This window comes from Sesamum indicum, linkage group LG12, assembly GCF_026168435.1.
Source record: "Sesamum indicum cultivar Baizhima isolate 11 linkage group LG12, ASM2616843v1, whole genome shotgun sequence".
NCBI classification, from domain to species: Eukaryota; Viridiplantae; Streptophyta; class Magnoliopsida; order Lamiales; family Pedaliaceae; genus Sesamum; species Sesamum indicum.
In genome coordinates, this window is record NC_142668.1 from 15,964,340 (window position 1) to 15,987,241 (window position 22,902).

The window sequence follows — 22,902 nt, forward strand, 5'->3', positions numbered from 1 at the left end:
TTAATTATGAGATGAACTCAACAACTTACACGATTTCATTAATAGATCAGGCAGGCAGCATATCTTTGATGAAACAAAATTTCAAAAAAAATAAATAAATAACGGAAAAAGACAAAAAAAAAAAAAAAAACCATTAGCCCAATTAGTACCATAGGAACAAAGTGGGGGGACTCGCATTTTCAGCTCTACTTGCTATAACAAGACTAAATAAACACTGCCCCAGCAATTTGCAACTTGCACTCCTTTCCCCTGTGTTTCAGTTCCACTCTCCCCTGTTTTTTAATTCATTTCCCTGTTTCAGCAGGAATACCAGGGAACCACTGTACTAATATAAAACCGCACCCCCCAACAGTACTGAAACATAGTATTCCATCTCTTCGGAGAAACCCATTATTTATTTCGCAAGGTATCAGGTGCGAAAAGTTTTTTGCGGATCAGGAAGAAAAGATGAAGAAATGTGAGCTATGCAAGAAAGTAGCAAGGATGTATTGTGATTCCGATCGAGCTAGTTTGTGCTGGGATTGTGATTCCAGGGTTCACACCGCTAATTTTCTTGTGGCTAAACACACGAGAACGCTTCTTTGCCATGCCTGCCAGTCTCCCACCCCCTGGACGGGCTCCGGTCCAAAGCTTGGGCCGACGGTTTCTGTCTGTGATGCTTGTGTTAATAGAAGCGACCGTGGAATGGATGGAGATCGTGGTTCCGGAAGTGGGAATACAGAAGATGATGATGATGATGAAGATGGTGAGGACCAACATGATGATGAGGAGGAGGAAAATGGTGATTGTGTTCATGAAGATGATGATGATAGTGAAAATCAAGTTGTGCCGTTGTCCCTGCCTCCATCTTCAGCTTCAAGTTCTTCAGGCAGTGAAGAGTCTTCTGGCAGAAGAGATGGTTTTTCCAGCTCAAGTTTCGGCTTTTCCAATATCTCAACAACAGTTCAAAGTGGAAGGTTTGCTCTTAATGTATGCCCTCCATTCTCTTTCCTCCCTTCCACTATTCTTTTTGCGTTCCTTTTCCAGTTACCAAGATTTAGAGTTGGCCTATTAATTTCTCATTCCCTCCATTGCTCAGGACGTGGAAAGGCCAGCACAGAGGAATGGTACTCAGAAGATGAGATCATGGACGTGGCGATAGTGAAAAGTGGAAGAAAGAAGAACAGCTTGAATGGCTGGTGGGCTGATCATGTCATAAACTACATCTTCTTGACTTCTAATAATTAATACAGCCACCAGTTTGTACTTCCATTAGTTCCATGTTAATGTATCATGTTCATGTTCATGTTCAAATTCCAGTCAATGGCTTAACAATCCCACCACTGTAAACTTTTCTTACACTGTTTGTCAATAAGCTTTACCAAAGAACTGAGTTAAGACAATGGGCACCTACCAATTTCAATAGAGCTCTGATTTTGTCCTCATAATCAAATGGGTAACTGATATTGTTGCTCAGTTGTCCCACAAGATTAGATGAGGTGTTGACTTATGTAAGTGGTCTGTATAGACAGTGGCCATAAACTGTTAAGATATTATATTTGCTGATATTCATGTACATGGAAGTAGGAATAAAGTACTTGTGACTGGAAAATTTTCTAACATGCAAAATCAAAACTCGGAAAATATTTGATGGGAACTTCCTCACACTTCACAAAAACAAATTCGAATTAATTCACAATTTTCTAAATTTTCGTACGATATTTATGGTTCATATTTTTACTGTGCATTTTCATGTTCTCATAAGGTGAAGGGCAAAGTATAGCTAGAACATAAGATCTTTCCTGGTCTCGTTTGTGACTATCATTGTTCCTGACCTTCATTTCTTTAACAAGCTGATAGCGACGAACCATACAAGAATCTGTATTGGGATTTCACACAAGTCCAAATTCCATCCTCACATGTTGACCAAAAGAATCAGACCGCACGCCAAAAACATCACCAAACAATATATCCTGTCCAGGTTTTTTCTTTAAGAAAAACTTCACATGTGTTCATAAAATGTTAATATTATGATAAAGTAGTAGGACAGTGTAGCATTCAGAAAGATGTGGACGGCAAAAACTTTGGGAAGGTCGTTTCATTAATTGCATGCTTAGAATTCAACATCAAACATGTCATGCCCATTCGGGTTAGAACTGTGCATGAACCTGGACCTGCTTATTTCAAATTTGGACAACAAAGTCTTGAAACTGGATTTTTCATCCTACATCTGTCCGTTGCTCTTTGTACTATTGTCTGCAGGTACTCAACCCCTTCCCATATATGCTTAACTCGATAACTTAGTAACTTAATGAGAACTCAGTTCGCGGTTTAAATCTTCCAAGAAACATGTATCACAAGATGTGCACATCCTTTTATTTCTTTGCTGTAGAATCTAAGCAACTTGAAGCTTGTCAGAGAGAGAGATAATATAAAGATTAGTCTAAACATATCTGGATCACATGCTTTAAACAAGTAGCATTCAGATGTTAAGGCCTCATGTTACAAGAGATAGTAAGAAAGCTGGTGTCTTTTGTTGAGGTCTGAATTGTTGGGATTATTGAACTATATAAATTAGGTTGCAGTAAAACCTTCTTTTCCAGCAGGTGGGGACTCATCCAGGGGTGGAGGCTTATTGATCTTATTGAGAACGAAAAAAGAATGCCTATGGCCCGACACGACCACGTGCCTAACATAAGACCAATCCACAAAATAAGCACAATTAAGATTATAGAATTAACAAGTTGTTTGAACTTTATCAGCATAATTTCACATAACAATGATATAATGAGGAGTGAATCCAATAATTAATGATGCCCATAACTGTGTGCCCCTAGAGAAAAAAGAGAATCAAGAAAGCAATAGATTTGGTTCAAGCAAACTGTGGTGGACCAAACATTGAGGGGAGGGGGAGGGGACATGGATTTTTGTGTTGCTAATGGTTGTGATGCATTTTCAAATTTGTCTTTGCATTCTGCTTCTCTCCATCTTTTCGATGTTAGCAATTTAGCAACTGCCGCTGCCGTCCTTTGTGGAAGCAATAATATCGTGTAAGAACTAATTCAAGTTCCCACATCACATCTTGCTTCATGTATGAGATTCTCACTACTTTCCTTCATCTACCTTTTATTTTCTGAAACTAAACAAGTTTGAAAAATAACACAAAATAAGAAGGAATTGTTTACAAAACTATGTCCGAACTCCTAAGTTCTTATTTTAGGACCTATAATCTTTTCCCACAAGAATCTTTCGACAAATACACTACAGAAATATCTTACCACTATAGTGAGCTTAACCATAAAGTAGCAAGTGTAACATGAAAAATTAACCAAGACATCATTATATCAACACCTAAAGTATAAAGGCGCCTGAAATGGTACGAACCCACTGAAAAATATAAATGATTATATTCCCTAGTGATCGTCTGATTTGTTTTCTTTTCAGTAATATTTAGCCGGGCTGGGGGTTGGGGGCTGGGGCCAGATTCTTGTTTCCAACTTCTTTTCTTCAACCTAATTCTAGCGCACTAGTCACCCTGACACTCAGACCACGGCCTTTGATATTTTACGTTTCTTGGTTCTCATTCCTTCTTTGTTATTGACTAAATGTTGACACGATTTTCAGGTTTATATGGCTGTTGATGTAGCATCTACTACGTCTTTATTCTGATAAGCATCTGTGCCTTTTTTGTTTCCCTTTCTTGAAACTAAACTGGTTAGCAGACAGATTCTCTAACCCACTACATTTCTACCGAAGGCTTGGATTCTCTCCCACTTATGCTGAAGGAAATATAAACCGCACACATTAGACTTCAATATCATGAGTAGTAAAGACTTTGATGCACTGAGAAAATCAAACTTCCTTTCCATGTTACGGTTTAAAAGTAACCTTTGCATGGAGCCGCCAACCGCAGTTGCAGATGGGGCAAGGACAGAGCAGACATCTTGTCAATCATACATGAGTCGCGAATATCTTCTGTTGCCTCAATTAATCTATGTGGTTGGTCTGTCGCATGTGTTACGCGCAAGGCTAATCTTTTGTTGTGCAAGTTCTATCTTTCCAATTAGGACCAAGTATGGTTCAATTCCAAAAATCGTTGGGAAGGATTAGAATTTTACTTTTCCTTCGTGAATGTCGACTGGTCACTTCTAAAAACCGATTTCTAGTCCACTATCGACCATGAAACTATAAAGTTCAATGGACTTGGATGGACTGACCCTATTGAAAACTAGTCCGTTCAAAACGTACACATCATGAATAGCCAAGGTCAACCTAATTGTTTATGCTATCCGACAGCATAAGTGCAATAAATAGAATAAAATGAGAAAAAATTATATTAACCAGAATGAGATTATATGCAGGTGACAGGAGGAGGGAAATAGAAGTAGAGAAATGCGAGCCAGCTTAAATATAATCTCCATCAGATGCAATAAAACTTCGAGTGTCTGCATCACACTTTGAAAGATAACTTACAGCACATTGAAAGCAGTGTGATGTATTCGGGATCTAAAATAAAAGAAAGAAACTCATCAACAAAGATGAACATTCAAACTTCACAGGGTGAAAATACAGCTGCCAAAGCATAAACAGAAAGAGAGACCTCGACACAAGCACACAATCTTTCACATGGCACAAACAACATTTCCGCGATGATCATTTCACAGTCTCTGGAAAACCCACCCCCTCCAATAGTTGCTCAAGAAGTCTTCTCCATGTCTGCATTGTATGTGAACTTAATAAATCAGTTCTTAAACCAAATTATGCATGACAAAAAGGCTGAGAAGATATCATGATATCCATAGTAAAAATTAGATAAACATATGAATGCACGCCAACAGCCCAGGGAAGAGCTACAGTCATGCCTTGTTCACAAGAGTATAAACCTCTTCAACTGAATGAGCTTCAGAAAATTTATTTGTCAGTAGTGTGTGTTGGCACACTCAATTGAGTGTGCATAATTAAATAATTTTTTTAAAAAACAATTCATATTTTAAATATATTTTAATTGAAGAAAATAAAAATATCAAACAAAAACAAAAGTCATAAGAAGTTAAAGTTAGTGGAAGTTGAAAGGAGTGGGCAATCTGGGGGGTTTAGAACAGTGGTTTGGGGTGTAGAAGAATTAGAGGGTGGCAAGTTAATAAATAAATAAATAAAATGTTAAAAATATAAATTAGCAGACCAATAAAAAGTAACACACCAAAAGTGGTGCTCTCAATTAATAATAAGGTATAGATATTTGACAGACAGAGTTGACATGCTACAGAACATATAAAGCAGTTTCAATTATCTAGGCGAAGACATTTGTAACCATATGAGAACTAACGAAACATTTACGCAATTGAGGAGTATACAAGATTGCCGCTTATAAAAAACACAATGCTTTTTGTATACCCACACAAACATTTTTATAACAAAACATAGATTCAAAACTAGGAAACTATCAGACCTATAGACGGGTATATGAAAGCTTAATCAAGTAAAAACAAGGACCTCGACATTCATCAATCTTACAAAGGAAACCCTACATGTGAGCAGAATATAATCCGACATATCAGCAGCATATCAACAAGCATAAGCTGTTTTCTTATTAAACAAGATGGGCTAACAAATGCTCAGGTTCTAAACAGAAAAGCTGGTTCACTAAGACATCTACAAAATGACAAAACCCTATTGTATAGCAGTTTCTCAATAGCATTTCAATAAGAAAACACCTATTTGGATGGGAACCAGTCCAGAATAATTTTCAAGAGAATCTTTTAGTTGATGACCTCTTGGTTACAGCTTCTATGTTCAATTTGAAGCATACTATGGAACATGTACAGACATGAGACATCAAACTGTCTGCAGTGAATAGTAGCAGTAGAATTATATTTGAGTATACATGTTGACAAAAGTAGCAGTCAAACGCAAAGGTCATTCTATATATATCAAGAGTGAGGATTATATCCTTAAAGACAACAAGTCGGCAGAGAAGCTGACTTCACCTCCAGGCTACTGCTGAGTGGCATAAAAGCTCTCTGTTTGGACAACTATCAAAATGATTTTACAAGCATATTAATCAAGCCTACTAGTTTTACCCCTTTCTTGAATCTTCAAGTTGTATGCCTCTACGCTTGAGCCAATTTACTGATGTCCCTCAAACCCAAATACATTAGGATACATTTATATCTTTTCTTGTTTTGGTTTCAGGTTGTATACATGAATCAAAAAATAAATTTAGAGAAACTGTCAGGATCCTGGAGATATCCATACTATATTGAATTGCTTTTTTATATCCATGCATTTCCCACAACTTCCACAATACACTAAGCATGCACATCAGTTACCGCTAATAAATGGTACAGCTTCCTTGCACCTGAATAGGGTATAAAAGACATTCTTTCGCTGCAATTAACTTCTCAAAAGCTGTTTGCATTAGCTATCTCTTACCTTTGTGCTTTTAGTGAATATGGTAAGACCAGAGGTCATAAAGTGTAGTAACATTATGATTTTCCAACTAAGTAGCAAGTCATGCTTTAATGTTGTGTAATGATTTTGAACATGTCTAACAAGATGCGGTCGTACTCTAACAATTTTGACAAAACACAGCGGTTTCCACATAATTTTTATTACTGTGTGCAATTTATAGAAGCAGAGCTACCTTATTATTCAATCATCATCACCTTTGTCTCAGGTTCGGAACTGATTTCATATAAGTCCCACCTACAAGCAAAGTACATAGCTCCAATAAAAGAGAGATGTATTTACGATTTTTCAACTCAACATAGTTCACGAACCCTTTATAATCTGGGCTGGGTTCCAGGCATATGTATCTTCTGCCAATGTGCAGAGTCAAATCATTTCCCATGTTAACCAGGAGATGATCATATTTGTTTCCACAACCCAGTTTGTGTACCTCTGATCTTCTTCCTCTTTATGTGGTTAATAAGTAAATACCAATCTTTCTCTAGGCAATTAGAATTTCTGCAAGATTAAAAAATACCCAGCACTTAGAGAATATTTTAAAATGTGGAGATCCTGAGCAAGTTTCACCTGACCAAGAGGGCTCACAAAAAATTGGTAGCCAATTTCTAATCTAAGAGGGCAGACTACTAACAAACCTGAAACCCAACATATACACAACAAAAGATTAAAATATCCACTGTTTATCCAATGAGATGATAGGACTTTCTTCACAATAGATACTGGACCAGAAAGCCACCAAGTTACGCAGAAAAGGTTGGTCATAGAGGGATGTGATTAACTAAACCAATCAGGAGAAGTTCTTATCAGGCTATTGGTAGCAATCAGCTTTCAAATCCAGCTTCTGTGCATAAACGTGCTTCATGTATGTGTGATGGTAAGCTGACACGTGCACTTCATGTATGTGTGATGGTAAGCTGACACGTGCACGATAGAGTCTTGTTAATAGTAAGAAATCAACTAAAATATTGCAAAAAGACATTAGTGAAACATCAAGGTTTTTCTGTGTGCTGTTAGAGGGTAGCTTACAAGCTCAGACACAACATTCAGGAGGAAAGAATGAATAACCTCCAGCAGCATTGTGATAAACACATCCTGTTTTGGTGGGGCTACCTCAGAGCCTACAAGCTTGTGAATTATGTTTATACCAATTATTTTAATTATCACTAAGACGGAACTTGCAATTAGTTTTACTTGGACTCTCTGGCGCTATTAACTTATGGAAACTATGTGTTCTATCACCAACCTTAACCCCAAACTGCAAATCACAACTTACCCATCTTCCGTAAAATCTACCAGCACACATTTTAGTAACCGTTGCCACTTCCCTTGAGCCAAATATCACTTATAGCCGCATAACAAAGTGAAATGAATTATATTTTCCAACTTACCTTTCCCGTTATTACCCTATTTCCTCCTCTGCACAGTATATCAAAACAAAGTTCCAAAGTTTGATGTCATCCTAAACCCGAGAAAAACAAGCAATATCTCTTCATATCCATTTCACGAACTTTCACTACAAGTAACAATAATTAGAAACTCAAAGCAACTCAGACATACACGATTATATTATACCTGCATTCTTATCAGAAGCATCAAGAAAGACCGGCTCTTCCTCCTCAGGAACTGTATGCAGCCCTGAGACATCCTTATCAACCGCCTTTGCTGAACCCCGGATGACATTAGCAACGGCCCCATCTTTCTCATCAGGAAACCTCACTACGACCACAGGACAAACGCAGTGATGCACACAATAATCGCTCACACTGCCCAGCCTCCCTTTACTACTCCTCCTGGACGCACCGAATCCTCTACTCCCCATTATCACCGCACTCAAGCCTAGCCTCTCCACCTCCAAGCACAGCCTCTCCTTCATGTCATGATCCTTCACAATATGAATCTTGAAAGGAATATTAGCTTCCACTAAAGGCTGCGCCAAGTCGTTTGCTTTACTGCTGGTGAAATTGTCGAAATCATCCTCGAGTTTTTGTTGCGATTTCTCGTCCGGTGTGTCGACGGAGAGGTCGATAGCGCCCCAATCGGCACCATATAGGACGGAGGTTGGGCGTACGTGTAGGAGGATAACGGCGTCGCCGGGGCGGAGATAGTTCTGGACAGCCCATTTAACAGCGAAGGCGCTCTCGTCGCTGAGATCGACAGCGATGGCGATCTTGCGTTGGGCACCGGAGGTGGGGGTTCCGCAAGGGAAGCGAGGGGAGGCGGGCTGATGGAGAATCGCGGCCGGTGGGCGTTCGTCCGGCAGAGGTTTCTTTGGTGATGCCATGCAGTGAAACTGTACCGATTGTGGTGTATAATCGGAATGGATACGGATTAGGGTTTGAAGTTTATGGTGAGTAGTGTGATTAGCAAGTGAATTTGAGGGTTTTGTGATTCGATTGCTTTGGTTTGGTTTCTTGTTTTCCTGTGTTTGCAGGAGTAAGGGCTACAGTATGAACGCGCTCCCGAACAAGAAAGGTATGGATAGGATCGGGTGTTTTCGGTGTACCCACCCCAACACGTAGTTGACTCTTTCTAAAGGGTCATGCCTTCAGCCTTTCTTTTTACTTTTTTTTTTTTCTCCTTTTGTTCCTTTAAAAGAATATTCTTTTTGTTGGAAAATCAAAAAATCATTAATCAAATTGTTGTAAAAATTAAAGGATATACGATAATTGTGTATTAAGAAATTAATATTAGAGTTAAGACTCTTTATATTTAAAATTATTTTATTCATTTCTAACGCTAACAGTATAATAATTTATTGTTCAAAATACAACGACTTATTATCTCAAAATAACAATACTTCAAATCAAGAAGCCAACAAATATTTGGAACTCGCAATACTAATACTAAAGTTGCAAAATGCTCTTATTGCTCAAAAATATTATAAAATGAAGTGAATAGGAACCTATTTGTAAAAATTGAAAATACATCAAATGGACATATCCAATCGACAAATATATTCATTAAAGGTTGTGACTTTCCATTCAAATGTACATATCATTTCACCAAAGAAAAAAATTATATATATATATATATATATTATTTTTATCATAATAAACACATTATTTCAATTAGATAACACACAACTTTAGTAAAAGACACATATACAATTGATTAGACATGGTTGGTAATGATTAGGTGACATTAACCACAAATTGCATATCACGAGTTTGTTATGTATCACACATCATAATTCATCTCTTGTTATAATTTAATTTGATCGAAATAAATTAATTATTTAATTTATCATTCATTATTTTCGGTAGAAATTGATATATATTCACGTGATAAATTATATATGAAATACAAAATATTTACAAATATTTCTCTTTTGGCTTGAATCACCTTTCATTGTTATCCCTTTTTTCTCAAATCAAATACTATATATAATCATGACACGTCATCTCAACATACATATATAAATATTATTTTTTTATATTTTAAAATATATTATGAAGAATAATAATATAAATAAATTAAGATACACATTTCAAAAACAAAAAAAGAAAGAAAGAAGAAGAAATAGAAAAATCAACTAAAAAGTATTACTGACACAATAAAAAATTACTAAAGTGATTTAATAAATCATCGTTTGTAAGTGAAAAATACTTTTATTTATATATATATATAAGCATAAATTATGATCTTGAATAATGACAAGGCGTGAAAATTCAATACTTATAGAATAATTGAAATTATTGAATGAAGGGTAGGTAAAATATTGGGATAGCAAACTTCTAATAATTTGATAGTTTTATTTAATTTAAAAATTAGTTCCATTATTTTAATATGTTATTTTTGTCCGCTGCAATAATGATGGGATGGGAGTAGCCAACTATTTCTTTTTAGATCTTAAAACACTTTAATAATTGTTCTTTTGTTAGAAATAATTTAATAATGTTGATATTTGAAGTTGGTGTAGGAGTGTGAAATGTAGTAAAAAAGTACGGATTCTGTTTCAATTCTTTTACTTGAATTTAAAAGTACGTAAATATTATTTAATTAATAGATGAGTTGAATTCGAATAATTTTTAATTAAATGAAATATTAATCGAACGTAAATTTTAATTTTATTGAATGAAAAATGGATGCAAAATTTGGTTGTTATTTTTATGAAATTAGTGCAATGAGTTTTTATGGGTGGAGTTTCCAAGTAAAAACATACAAATCAAAACCCTGGCGTAGTTGGGACTGCGTCGGTAGCAAGGACAGTTTTGACATTTTGATGCCCTCCGCGCGTAGCACTAGAAAATTCCCTCACCAAACGACCGCGGCGGAATTATGTTTTAGTTTTGCCACCTCTGACATTGGGACACTCAAAGCCTATCCGTTACGTGGAGGGATATTCCACCAAAATTACTTCACCGCCTGTTACGTTATCATTCCCCTCTCCCACTCAACAACGGGAAAGGGACAAGAGGAGGGAGAGAACTCGCCCATACCCTGCCTCATGTGCTTTTTGGTAGACCCACTAACCCAAATCCATAAAGTATCCGGAGCAATTGGATCTAGGGTTTCATATCTCTTCCCCAAATCCCTCAATTCAAAATTAGTTTCTCAAATTAGGGGTTTCTTTCCAATAGCAATATAACAGAAGAAAAATGCCTCAGAGACATTCGAAGAACAATAACGATTTAGCATTCTTCACCTATGATGAGAAGCGGAAGCTAGGGTACGGCACGCAGAAGGAGAGATTGGGCAAAGATTCGATCAAACCATTCGATGCATGTTGTCTCTGCTTGAAGCCTTTAATAGAGCCCATGTCCTGCTCCAAGGGCCATGTTTTCTGTAAAGAGTGCATTCTCGAATGCCTCTTGGCCCAGAAAAAAGATATTCAAAGGTTCCTCCCTTCATTTAGTTACCTATTTATCGGTTTTTCTGGTTGTATTTTATTTTTGAGGTGTTTTGATCCATAGTCTATTTTTGCTTTATGTTGAATTGTTGCTATTCAAGTATGTGAGTGGACTATGTGTGGATTCAGTTGCGATTGATGCAAGTTAGTTACTACATTAAATACAACAAGCTGAATCAAGCAGTGATTGAAGTGTACTGTATAGTTTTCTGGGAGACTGTCCTAAGTATGTGAGAGATGGTGCGCAATTGGCGATCTGAGTTTGGAGAAACCTTGCCCAAGATTTTACTCTTCGAGAAGCCTTTTGTTGGTGAATATTGCATATCACATTTTATGTGTTTTTTACCCCCCCTGTTAGCAAACAGAAGTTGATCCTCACATGGTATGCATTTTTGGAAGTTTTAGGTAGTAAACATAATGGGCATTGGATGGCCTTGAAGGACTTAATTCTGCATGAAGTTTGCCCTTGTGAGGATTACAATGTATTAGCTGGATCAGAGAGTCAGTATTTGATTGTTTAAAGAAACAAAAGACATTGCAACTATTTAGATGTACACCAAACCAACTTAAGGCACTTTTCTGTCCTGTCTACAGTTGGTCTCATGTGTATATGGAGACTAACCATGCACTGGTTCTGATTACATTTATCTGTTTGTTTCGTGCGGGCAGCCTATCATAATAGGCTAGGAGAGTTATATTGCAATTCTTTTTAATTTTTCAATGAAAAGCTGCATCTTGACACCCAAAATTTTTTTAGCTTTCTTTCTAAATACAACCACATTGAAGCCGATCAACTCGTTTTTGGTACTGGAGTATCTTTTGGTGTTCTACTAAAAGAGACTGTATTTACTTGCAGAAAGCTATCCGCCCATGCTGCTCAACAGAAGCAAGAAAAAGAAGAAGAAGACGAGAGACTAATGTTGCAAAAAGCTAGAGAGCTTGATGCATTTGATCAACAGAACCATGGGGCAGTACCTCAGTACAACGATAAGAACTACAACAGGGACAAGAATGGTTTCCATGGGGCTAACAGTGTCAAAGCCACCTCGTATGAGGAGGAGGCTTTGCGTACTATGAAGGCATTTTGGCTGCCTTCTGCGACGCCGGAGGCTCCTAAAAAGGTGGAAGCCCCATCCACAGACACTGTTTGCCCTGAAGGGAAGGAAAAACTTAGGCTAAAGACACTCTTTGCTATTCATTTCACAGAAGATACAAGTGAGCAGAAGCGCTCAAGTTCTCTTGATAAGACGTATATCTGTCCTAGCTGCAAGGTGACACTAACTAATACACTGGCCCTTGTAGCCTTGAGTTCTTGTGGACATGTCTTCTGCAAGAAGTGCGCGGATAAATTCATGGCAGTCGACAAGGTGTGTCTAGTCTGTGACAGGCCATGCAAAGACAGGAATCTTGTCAATTTGGCAAAGGGAGGAACTGGTTTTGCAGGACATGGTGATCATCTTGAAGCAACAGATTTCAAGCATTTAGGAAGTGGTTCTGGGCTTGGGCTTGTAAGACCTGCCACGAAGACTTGAACTGGAGATGTAATAGGTTCCATTGGAGCTGTTATTATATCATCCTTTGGCTGGTTACTGTTGATACATCTTATCTGCAATACATGCTCACTTCTTGTTTAAATCATCTTCATTGTAATATAAGTGCGGTGAAAGCAATCACTCCTCTGAGTTGTTTTGTAATCCAGCCAAAATGCGTGGCCATTGACAGTATCGATTTATGACTCTGGGAATTCCCCAGTTCATTACCTGTCTCTGTTTTGTAATTTATGTCTAAGATCACTGTTGTGTTCAATATATCTACGTCAGTACATGAGTGGCACGTTTAACTATCTTCTGTGGACGCATGGACCACCCTTGTGACATTCATTATGCAGAATTGCACACGGTGCTGATTACTTCCCTTAAGGGGAGTCACCAGTGTGCATATGTCTGTATGCATACTTGGTGTTCTTAGCTGTGAAAATCATGTTAATCCTCTTATCCAACACAGATGTTCAGTTCAGGTGAACATCAGCTACAGATTTTTCAGAATTCATGTAACCCCGACATTTGAAATAGAAGTTACATGGCTCAACAGTGTGTTCTGTGGTCGCCTCAGATCCAGAAAGGGTCTCCCTAATGGTGGTGAAATCCGCGGCATGCTGGCCTCGTTCAGTTCCTCGACAGATAACCTCCATGTAAATGTACCATTTGCTCTATGAATGTATAGTTGAACCGTTTTTGGTGGACAAAGACCCCGACTTTTACCATTATAATGAAGCACGATATAAGCAGGGGAAGATTTTATTATAGTAGATAGACACGGGGGTTGGGCAAGGTCAGAACAGAACAGCCTCCGATTGCTTTTTACCACGTGGGTTTTCTCGAGAATTGACTCATTGAGATAGGAGGAAGATTGGTTACACATACACATTCATCCTATCCCAAAACAATCTGTCACTATAATGTAATAATCGTCCATAGTTGACTGTCGAAAGCATCAAGAACCACCATCCTTTATTCCCTCGACCACCCCCCACCCCCACCCCGCCCCCACGCTACTTTCACCACAATTATTATCATTATTATTATAATGCACCAAGAATACAGCAATAACGCAATAATACGCCACGCCAGTGGGAGCATTTACAGATCATAGTGGGGTTGGCTGATTGGCATCCAACGGCAGAAATGTTGCCTTCTTTTTCCTCTGCACTATTCAATGTGAAACTAATTCAATAATTGATTTCGCATATTAATTTAGTCATAATCAATTTTACTAAACTACACCTTTTGCAAAGAATTGATCTTTATTAAATTGAGACCAACCCCAGTTTTCAACTCTAAACTTCTAAAATTCCATTTGAACGATCTCAGGCGAGCATATTTTAAAATGTGGGAATACAGCCATGCTAATCACAAACTACCAAGAATAATATTTATCTAAATTTAAAAAATCAATATCAAACTTAATTCACCAAAATTGTCTTGTAAGAGCGCAACTGCTGTACCCTTTGATGAACTGTCATACCTAATTTACTTGAAATGTATGGATTATGACACAACCTTTCAAGAATCAAACTGTCCTAACCCAAACATTTCTTCAAGAACTCGAACTGTCCCAACCTAAAATTCACTTACATATTACTTTTGACCGTTAACTCGTTTTGGGTAACAACAAACAAATAGATAAGCAGAGAGAATTAGAAAATCCTCGAAATACGTGGCGGCTATGACACCCAACATATCCGCTGCCCCACCTATATATTAAACTGGCGCCAACCCGTGCTCTAACCATTCTTTTTCTTTCCTTTTTATCCCTCAACCGGATCCGCACCAATATCTTGTCGTTATTGATTATTGTTGGAATTCATAAGTTTATTATACCCTCTTCTCGTCTCTGAAAATCTCTGCATCGGATTGAGCTAAAACACGTAAAGATATACAAGAGAGGCGTTATCTGACAAAAGGGGGGCCGTTACAAGAATAACGAGAGGGCGACCCCTTTTGGATGATGGCGCAGCTGGAAAAGAAAGGAGGTGCAGAGGCGGCGGCGGCCGGGGAGGAGGAGGAGAGGTTGTTGATGGAGGATGCGACGGTTTTGGATTTTGATATGCTGTGTTCAACTGTTGCCATGCAGGCGCACAAGGGGAGATGGGGAAAGTTGAATGGAGATAATGAAGATGAGAAATTTGTGTCTGATTGTCATCAATATGGAGGGGGGGTCTTTAGAATGTGGGAAGGTGAGCTTGTTTATGACTGCTTCGATGATCGGCGGATCGCTCTTCAATCCACCTGGTATCTAATTACTCATTAATTATTGCTTGCTCATTAGAGCTTCTTGTTTCTTAATAACTAAAAAGATGGAAACTTTTTTGTTTTGGGTTTCTGGGTTCTGATTTTTATTTGTAACTCTGTTTTAGGGTGATGGCATGTTGAACTTAATTCTTCTTTGTGTTTGTTTTTTGGTGTTATTGAGCGCCCCCCCCCCCCCCCCCGCCCCCTCCTCCCCCAATTTTTTTTCCCTCTATTTTTTGATAAATTGTTGTATGTAAATGTTGCGATGTTTAATCTTGAAAAAATAAAAAAAGGGAGAAAAAAAATGACTTCTATTTTTAGCTTCAATTTAACTCTTATTTCTGATATGGAGTAAAGTTGATGTAGCCAACAATTCTTTTAAGGAAGTCAAAAGGGCTTTTAACTGCTCAAATTGGACGAGGTTTGCCATTTTTTCTTGATTATGACTAATTTGAGGTTCATAATATGCTACCAAGCATGTATTTCTATACTTTAAAATTATCATTTTGACATTATTTTAGTCGTGAGAATTGATGTTTGCCGGAGGATTCTATCCTTTTTTTATACATTCAAAATCAATTTGGTGATTGTCTCTAACTAGTTTGCCAATTTACTGCAGTTGTCCATGTTACAGATTTGGCAAGAATATGAAGCGAGCTGGATTTGGTTCTTGTTTCCTTCAGGTAAATTTCATGCAAACAATATGAGTTTGGATCGGCATTCACCAGAAGAGCAAAGTTTGAGTATTAACTGGTTAAGGAATTAAAACTATCTAGGAGCGGATGCTGTACCATTGCTTTACATGCTTATCTTAGTACTATAGTTCTGAGTTTCCTTTGTTGCTGAATATATGAGTGAATTCTGCAGGGATTCATTCACTTCATTCTTGCTGTTGTTGCCCTGTCCAATCTGCTAGCATTCATAATCACCAGAACGCGGTGCTTTCTGTATTTGGCTATTGCTTTCACTGTCTTCATTGGAACGTATCTGGGATATCACCGGATGCAGATTAGGAGGAAGTTCAATATAAAAGTAAGCATTGCATTTTCGGAAACTGTTTTGGTTTTAGAGTACTGCATAAACAGCTCCTTGGATGTGTTTGGCCATCCTTCTGGAGTACAACAAGTTATGCTGTATCTATCTGGTTCAATATACATCTCTTCCAATTTCCAGTGTTGTCTGCATAATGTCTGACTGTCCCTTCACGTCATGTTTCATTAATATTTGGAGCTCGAAAATCTATGTTCGATATGCTCTAACATAAATTTTTCATTCCCTAATGAAATTCAGTTTTCAAATTCTGAGAGGTGATTCGACTTGTTTGCTTATGCAGGGTGGAGAAAGTTCTGTGGATGACTGTGTTCACCATCTTGTTTGCCCGTTTTGCACTTTATCTCAGGTTTGTCTTCATATTGAAGTTGATTTCCACATTTCACAGGATTGGAACATTTGGCAGCATTTCAGAAATGCACAACCCACCACCATGAAATAGAATTCTGGCAATCACTGGTGTCCCAAAGCCAAAAACTAACGAAACACTATGTTAAAGTGCTTTCTCAGATATCATGACTATGAAACATCACTTTTCGTCTTGTTATCAAGAATGCTCTATCTAACACTTTTGTGAACTGGAGCAGGAGTCCAGGACATTGGAGATGAACAATGTCCAAGATGGGATCTGGCACGGCAGAGGGGACACCATATGCATAGGAAGCTTCTCCGAGGATGCTAAAGCATTCTTGGAGTTGAGCCCACATTTTGTTGTGTCAACAAAGTCTCCAGAACTCCTTAGCATGCAGAAAACCTCAAATGACAGCATTGTTTTATCAGCTTCTGTGGTAGACCATTCTCCTTCTCTTGTCCCCCATCCCAAGTGATGTTTCATGTCTCAATACTAGACGCCATTGAAAAAAGAGTAAGATCAAGTAACACAATGGCTATTCCACGAGCACAAAAGATTGTTAGCCATGTCGAGCTCAATGCAGCTTAGAGAAGGTCCAATGTACATATGTAGGTTGTAAACTAGTGTTGAAAATGTAAGAAAACTTTGCATTATGCATTTATTTGTTAAGGAAGTGATGCAATGGCATTTTGCAAGTGAAGAAATTTTAAGGTTCTTGCATTAATCACAAATATGCTCGAAATTAACATCTTTATATGCGTTTTACCAAATATTGCTACATGGTTAAAGTATTATATAATAGAATATATACCATATATTGTTGTATTCTATATCTTCGATATGTATGATAAAGTATATATAAATAATAAGTATTTGTTAAAATTAATTTAACATTTTAAAATAATATTTCTTATGTAATGAGATGTTGCTTGATTGCTGTATTTTTTATTTTAATTTTTAAATTCTATTATTTACAAAACATATAAATGATAATTTGGAAAGTTTGGTTCAATTTCCTTTTTCATTACTTTAGTATATCAAACATAGGAATGATATAACAAAATCATTCTATTCATACTTTTATTTTATTTTTAAATTTATTCTATTCCCTCAAATTATATCAATCATGGCATGAGAGATATAGATATGCTACTCTGGGGAATGTCTAATAGATGCGTCAATCCTCACGACTGGTCCAACTGGTTAATAGATGGTCCAGACCATGGAATATGGGCCAAACAAATCATTAGTTGGTTCTCCCGCTTGATACCAACTATCCAATTCCTATATTACCCTAATTTCTTTCTCTTCTACCCCCTTCAAGAATTGTGATCACCATCTCCCTGCTTCGGTCTCACATATACAATCAGCGGTTCTCATGAATATCCGATCAACGGCAGAAATTTTGAATCAATTATGGTTGTGAATCTGTCTTCTTGTTGTTGAGAATGCCAATTTGTGATTCAAGAAATATTATCGTAAAGATTCCGACTCGAGAATATAAGAATTCTGGATTAAGCGATTCTGAGTTTGAGGATCAAGATTTCAAAGAATAACGATGAGTGAGACTGGTACTCAGTGCAAGAAGTGATATTCTACTGTCTGTGTCTGCATCGTAGCCAAGAAGAAGGAATAAATTGACACAGAAAGATGCATTTCATGCATGGTGTGAAACAAGTACAGGGATTCCTCCAAGCTCCTCTCTGATTACATGTTATAATTTCAGATTACGCAGGACAGGGTGATGTCTGCAGTGGCAGGTATCGGTCATGTACGTGCGATCCTAGGATACAGTTCCAATGAACAGCCATGCCGCTCTGCACAAACAGCCACGGGCAGCAATTAAGTGGAGGAGGAGAGCTTTTAACGTTTGTTTTGGCTTTTGATGGCTCGTTTTCGTTTACGGGATTGATTTTTCCTCTCTTTTTTTCCCTTTTGTGTATGAATTATTTGCCCTGAAAGTTCTCTTTCGAAGATAAAAATTTAAAATATTTTCTTAATTTCTTACTTATCCGCTTTGATTGCTCATTCCAAGGTAATTAACAAAATAAACTTTCTTTAATTTCGACGCTCTATATGAAATTACTAATTATTCTCAGCCATTCGAATGATTGAAACGAAATTTTCATTTTTTTTAACATTTTGGAAAAGCTGATAAGAAAACATTGAGAATGACGTTTTCAAGGCGTGCTGCACGGGATCATGATGCTAATTACACTGCTGGATTTGAGAGATCTTGAATGTTCTATCGTTGTCGTAAAAACCATTTAGCCTCCGCCGCTTGACGTTGTCACTTTCTGGGAATCCAGGACCAGAACTGCTAGTGCCCTCCACGCTTGTGTCAAGGACACTGATCTGTGTCACAGTAGCACACGCACTCTCATCAAGACTTAGTCCGTATCCCTCTCTTGTCATCTCCTGCATCACACCGAAGCATTCCGACAATGTATCCTGAAGTAACAGAATAACATAAGACCTCTTAACCACAGTAACTTGTCAATAATAAGAATTAAATGAATTCAATGAAACAGTGTTTTTACTTTGTCCACATATTCACAGGAAGTAATTGCGGAGTGGGAAGAAGAAAATGCAGGCGGAGTCAAGTCATGAATGGCACAGAGAAGCGCTGAAGCTGCAATCGTCGAAGGTTTGTACTCTAAAAGCTTCAGCTCTGCATATAAAACGATAAAATCACAAAATTTGACAAACAGATTTTCATATGAAAACAGAATTAATTACCTTGTTGAACGGTGAAGATAATTTCTGAAGCTCTGTGCTTGAGACATTGAGTTAAAGAGTGGTCTTCGATTTCCAAAAGAGAGATGAAATATTGAAGAAATGAGAAAGGAGTGATAGATCGCATTCGCCATCGCAGAGTAGAGAGTAAAATTCTCTCCATTCGACGAACCGACTGGGAGTCAAACTCAAAGCCGTCTTCTCTCTGTTTCAGTAGAAATCAAAGTTGCGTAAATTACTTAATATATCCTTGCGAACCAAAAGAAGTAACATTTCGTTTTGCTGAATTAGTAGTCATACCTGTAAATCGGAGAGTGAAATGGATAAATCAGAGTTTCTCATCTTGGCAGCGAGCGAAAGGCTTGCAACTACCAGAATATGCGCAATCCATGGCCTTTTCTCCTGATTTAACATCAAATCTCAATACAAAAGGCACAAAATACGCATACACGATGAATTAATGCTTATACATAATGTAGTTTCAATCTTCGTAACAAATTTACCAGAATTTCCTGTGTAGAGAGGAAGCGATCGACGTAATTGAAAGAGAGGTAGACCAGAAATGGATCCAAATTGTACGCGAACTTTACCTGCAGAAATACGCACGTTAAGAAACCATCTTTCTGATTTCACAGTATACTTTTGCTTGAGAGCGTTGAAGAATTTACCTGAGAAATGAGAGAGAGTGCAGTCCGGCGGATAGAGCATCGGAAACCGGAGGCGTGAAAGGAGAGAAGAGAAGGCATGTGGTCGGACTCATTGGCGAAGAGAGACGGAACGCCGTCGTATTGCAGGTCTTGGTGAGTCGTCAACGGATTCTGAAGATCCAGCTCCATTTTCTTTCCTTGATATCCTTTTCCGGAAGGGGAAAGAGAGGAAAAACCCTTTAGTGTAAGAATGAATAGTTAGAGAGAGGAATGGAGGGTGAAGAAAGCCATTAAAGCCTCTGATTGAAACCATTCAACGCCCCGTTCTGGCTATTTATTCACGCTCCTCATTCTCACCCGCTGACTCAAACATTCACCAATAATAAATCAAACAAAAAGCAGAAAGTAAAAGGACTCAATAGTAAATACAGTCAAATCTATAAGAAAGATATGGTAAATTTTGTGTGTACCTGTGTTCAATCAAATTCAAATTAATTACATGTAACGAGTAATTTACTACATAGATTTTCTTTTTGTTAATCTCGTTTGTGTACTAAGTAATCAATCATGTTATAATTAAATGCAATAACATTTGTGGTATGATGATTTAGATTACAACACTGGAGGTTTGAAATGGTTTTCCTTTTCTTCATTGGTTTGACAGAAGGGAATGAGATTAAGTTAGTCATGTCCTATTATTTAAATGAGCTTAAGGCAGTCATGTCCGATTTGTACTCAGTATATATATGAGATGATTATAGTAAAGTTTACAAAATAAAAGAAATATGAGTTGATAAATACGAGAGAGCAGTGCATGTAGTGAAAATACTATAAGAGCATTATTATCCTATGTGTGAAAACAATGCAGGGCAGCATTTCACAACGCTAGGGAAACAATGAGATTTTCGCACTACTACGGCACATTAGGACATATAAATATGTGGTTGGATGGTTTTATTTCACTGCTGGTTGAATGACAAAAGTGAGATTGTAGGAACAAATTAAGACAGAACACATGTGTGGAAGGAGCAGGGAGAGTCACGTGATTCATGTAAACGGAATTGGTACTCAGTCTCAAGTGGGTCTTCCGTTCCCCCATATATAGGTAGGTACATATATATATTTGTGAATTAATAGTTTGTGGTATAATTGATAGATGAGTTGAGTATTTCAAATTTGATGAATAACGCAGCTTCTACACATAGAGGACAGCCACAACATATATCCTGTTTGCACTATATGTGTCACACACGTGACTGCATTAAATCCTCTTCAACCCATGCATCCCATAGATTTCATCAATCTGGATACCTCACCTGCTCCTGCTCCTGGGCACAAGGTTGTTGTTTTTAACTTTTAATTAATTAAGGTAATTAAAGCCTTTATTTTAAGGTAATGATCTTGAAATAATAGGCATGAGTTTGAGCAACAGTAGTACCTACTTTTCTCCTGTATATGTACATGTATTTAAAAGATAAAGGTAGGTATGTATATGGTTCCTTTTGGTAATGAATCACATTCTGAGCATGTGATGTGAAGGGTTTTCTTTGACCGCTGGCGCACATTCATAGTATCAGAAAATTTGGGTGTGGGGTTAGGCAATAAATTAATTAAGAGAAGGTGAGGAGTGATGAGATTGCCCCATGAACAAGTAACGCATCTCTCTTTAATTTACTTAATTGTGATGTTTGGATAAGAGATTCTATTTCTGGGGCGGGGTTGGCTTTTCATCATTGGTACAAGAGAAAGCTATCTTGCTCCCTTCCCCTCATTACCATTCCACTACACCAACTTTCACTTTTTCTTTCTTGCAATTGCCCCTCATGCATCTTTTCATCACCTGCGGATTGCGTTTTAGCAGATGTGTGAATGATTGTAACCGCAGAGACATGCATGCTTGTATATATGTATGTGGAGTATGTGTAGGATGAAACGACATTCATTCCTATTAGAGAGTATGAGTGCATGCATTGAGGGGTCACGCCTTCACCCCATGCACACAGCACCATCATTGTTCTTCTCAGTACAATGCCCTTTCTGTGGGCCTCTTCACCACCTCCCCAATTCATTTCTTTTCGAAACTACACTAGTTCCCCAAATTCCTCAACTCCAAACCCTAATCTCATTTCACATTTTACCAATTCCTTTCTCTACACAACTAATATATCATTGCAAAATTACCTCAATCCAACCTAGTTAGTTAATCACTTGGGTGGGCGAATCATTAAAGCCAACCAGGCAAAACTGCCTTCTTTTGCATAATTTCTCTTCAGTCTCTAGAAAACTTACCAGGGCTAAATATATATACTTGCCTTGACACCCAAGTGTAATAGAAAATGGGTGGGTTTTCACTTTGCCATATGAATCATGGGCTCAACTTAATATACTCCTCTTTATTACTAGAAGTCCAACAAAGGGTAAAAACGCCCCGATTTCCTACTCAATTACGGGGAAGTCCATTAAGCCCAATTCTCCCCGACTTCCTACTCAACTACGGGGAAGGACTTCAACTCCATTAAGCCCAATTCCGCGACTCTCACATATACCTGTTACAAGTATTGAAGTTAAAGAGCCCAGACTACATTAATTGCTAAGTTCAACTAAATTTGATCAATAGGTTTTGAGCTTCAATTCTTTTTTTTTTTTTTTTTGGAAGGGGGGTTCAATGCATTTCATTAAGATAAGCATTACGGGCAAGAACATGGGCAGCAACATTAGCTCTACGTCGAACAAACGTGAGACTCTTTCGTGGAATTTGAGGAAGAGCTTTATCAATATTCATGAGCAAAGGACCCAACGGAGTGTACTCAAGATCCTGAGAGTTGATGGCTCTAATAACATAAGGCAATCTCCCTCGATGACCAGCTCCCTATCTGAAAAAGACTCCGCCACTGCTGCTGCTCGCATCTCTGCTGCCTGGGGTCCCAGCATCTGGGGAATAGAACCAGCCTTCCAGAAGATGCAGCTCCCGAATGGTCCCCAACAATCACTCCATAGCCCCCCGTCCCCTCAGTCGGGCATAGAGAGGCA

The 22,902-nt window shown here is 37.9% G+C and overlaps 5 protein-coding genes across 9 annotated transcripts; 3 read left to right on the top strand and 2 right to left on the bottom strand.

Moving 5' to 3' along the window:
* Positions 1-196: 196 nt before the first annotated feature.
* Positions 197-1,382, top strand: LOC105175441 (uncharacterized). 2 transcript variants are annotated; one of them, XM_011097877.3, is made up of 2 exons: positions 197-956; positions 1,079-1,382. In XM_011097877.3, the coding sequence occupies exons 1-2, from the start codon at positions 448-450 to the stop codon at positions 1,119-1,121; spliced, it is 552 nt and encodes a 183-aa protein (XP_011096179.1). In that variant the 5' UTR covers positions 197-447; the 3' UTR covers positions 1,122-1,382. The 2 variants fall into 2 exon arrangements, with proteins under 2 accessions (XP_011096179.1, XP_011096178.1); XM_011097876.3 differs by having other exon boundaries at positions 202-969.
* A 2,982-nt stretch (positions 1,383-4,364) lies between these two features.
* Positions 4,365-8,957, bottom strand: LOC105175442 (universal stress protein PHOS32-like). Of its 3 annotated transcripts, XM_088876290.1 has the most exons (3): positions 8,020-8,957; positions 6,623-6,684; positions 4,365-4,695 (listed from the first exon to the last, which is right to left on the bottom strand). In XM_088876290.1, exons 1-2 carry the CDS (start codon positions 8,726-8,728, stop codon positions 6,641-6,643), a joined length of 753 nt encoding a protein of 250 aa, XP_088732416.1. In that variant the 5' UTR covers positions 8,729-8,957; the 3' UTR covers positions 4,365-4,695; positions 6,623-6,640. The 3 variants fall into 3 exon arrangements, with proteins under 3 accessions (XP_088732416.1, XP_011096180.1, XP_088732417.1); XM_011097878.3 differs by lacking the exon at positions 6,623-6,684 and having other exon boundaries at positions 8,020-8,954; XM_088876291.1 differs by lacking the exons at positions 4,365-4,695; positions 6,623-6,684 and adding an exon at positions 6,703-6,945.
* Positions 8,958-10,792: 1,835 nt separating this feature from the next.
* LOC105175443 (E3 ubiquitin-protein ligase CSU1) lies at positions 10,793-13,055 on the top strand. The gene is made up of 2 exons (XM_011097879.3): positions 10,793-11,284; positions 12,153-13,055. The coding sequence occupies exons 1-2, from the start codon at positions 11,046-11,048 to the stop codon at positions 12,826-12,828; spliced, it is 915 nt and encodes a 304-aa protein (XP_011096181.1). The 5' UTR covers positions 10,793-11,045; the 3' UTR covers positions 12,829-13,055.
* A 1,525-nt stretch (positions 13,056-14,580) lies between these two features.
* Positions 14,581-17,193, top strand: LOC105175444 (uncharacterized). The gene is made up of 5 exons (XM_011097880.3): positions 14,581-15,087; positions 15,707-15,770; positions 15,955-16,119; positions 16,421-16,486; positions 16,725-17,193. The coding sequence occupies exons 1-5, from the start codon at positions 14,801-14,803 to the stop codon at positions 16,962-16,964; spliced, it is 822 nt and encodes a 273-aa protein (XP_011096182.1). The 5' UTR covers positions 14,581-14,800; the 3' UTR covers positions 16,965-17,193.
* A 1,404-nt stretch (positions 17,194-18,597) lies between these two features.
* On the bottom strand, positions 18,598-20,225 carry LOC105175446 (putative cyclin-D6-1). Of its 2 annotated transcripts, none has more exons than XM_020698376.2 (6): positions 19,894-20,225; positions 19,729-19,815; positions 19,526-19,624; positions 19,229-19,430; positions 19,030-19,160; positions 18,598-18,940 (listed from the first exon to the last, which is right to left on the bottom strand). In XM_020698376.2, exons 1-6 carry the CDS (start codon positions 20,059-20,061, stop codon positions 18,698-18,700), a joined length of 930 nt encoding a protein of 309 aa, XP_020554035.1. In that variant the 5' UTR covers positions 20,062-20,225; the 3' UTR covers positions 18,598-18,697. The 2 variants fall into 2 exon arrangements, with proteins under 2 accessions (XP_020554035.1, XP_011096183.1); XM_011097881.3 differs by having other exon boundaries at positions 19,526-19,627; positions 19,894-20,222.
* Positions 20,226-22,902: the final 2,677 nt, after the last annotated feature.

Bases quoted from the DNA above. Each gene is read 5' to 3' on its own strand.
- LOC105175441 (XM_011097876.3), top strand. From the start codon at position 448: ATGAAGAAATGTGAGCTATGCAAGAAAGTAGCAAGGATGTATTGTGAT. The intron at 970-1,078 runs GTATGCCCTCCA...TCCATTGCTCAG, and splicing joins GTGGAAGGTTTGCTCTTAAT to GACGTGGAAAGGCCAGCACA.
- LOC105175442 (XM_088876290.1), bottom strand. From the start codon at position 8,728: ATGGCATCACCAAAGAAACCTCTGCCGGACGAACGCCCACCGGCCGCG. The intron at 6,685-8,019 runs GTATAATATAAT...CTTTGCTTGTAG, and splicing joins TGCTTCTGATAAGAATGCAG to GTGGGACTTATATGAAATCA.
- LOC105175443 (XM_011097879.3), top strand. From the start codon at position 11,046: ATGCCTCAGAGACATTCGAAGAACAATAACGATTTAGCATTCTTCACC. The intron at 11,285-12,152 runs GTTCCTCCCTTC...ATTTACTTGCAG, and splicing joins CAGAAAAAAGATATTCAAAG to AAAGCTATCCGCCCATGCTG.
- LOC105175444 (XM_011097880.3), top strand. From the start codon at position 14,801: ATGATGGCGCAGCTGGAAAAGAAAGGAGGTGCAGAGGCGGCGGCGGCC. The intron at 15,088-15,706 runs GTATCTAATTAC...AATTTACTGCAG, and splicing joins ATCGCTCTTCAATCCACCTG to TTGTCCATGTTACAGATTTG. The intron at 16,120-16,420 runs GTAAGCATTGCA...TTGCTTATGCAG, and splicing joins GGAGGAAGTTCAATATAAAA to GGTGGAGAAAGTTCTGTGGA.
- LOC105175446 (XM_011097881.3), bottom strand. From the start codon at position 20,061: ATGGAGCTGGATCTTCAGAATCCGTTGACGACTCACCAAGACCTGCAA. The intron at 19,431-19,525 runs GTATGACTACTA...CTACTGAAACAG, and splicing joins TTTCACTCTCCGATTTACAG to AGAGAAGACGGCTTTGAGTT. The intron at 19,161-19,228 runs GTAATTAATTCT...TTTTATATGCAG, and splicing joins TATCTTCACCGTTCAACAAG to AGCTGAAGCTTTTAGAGTAC.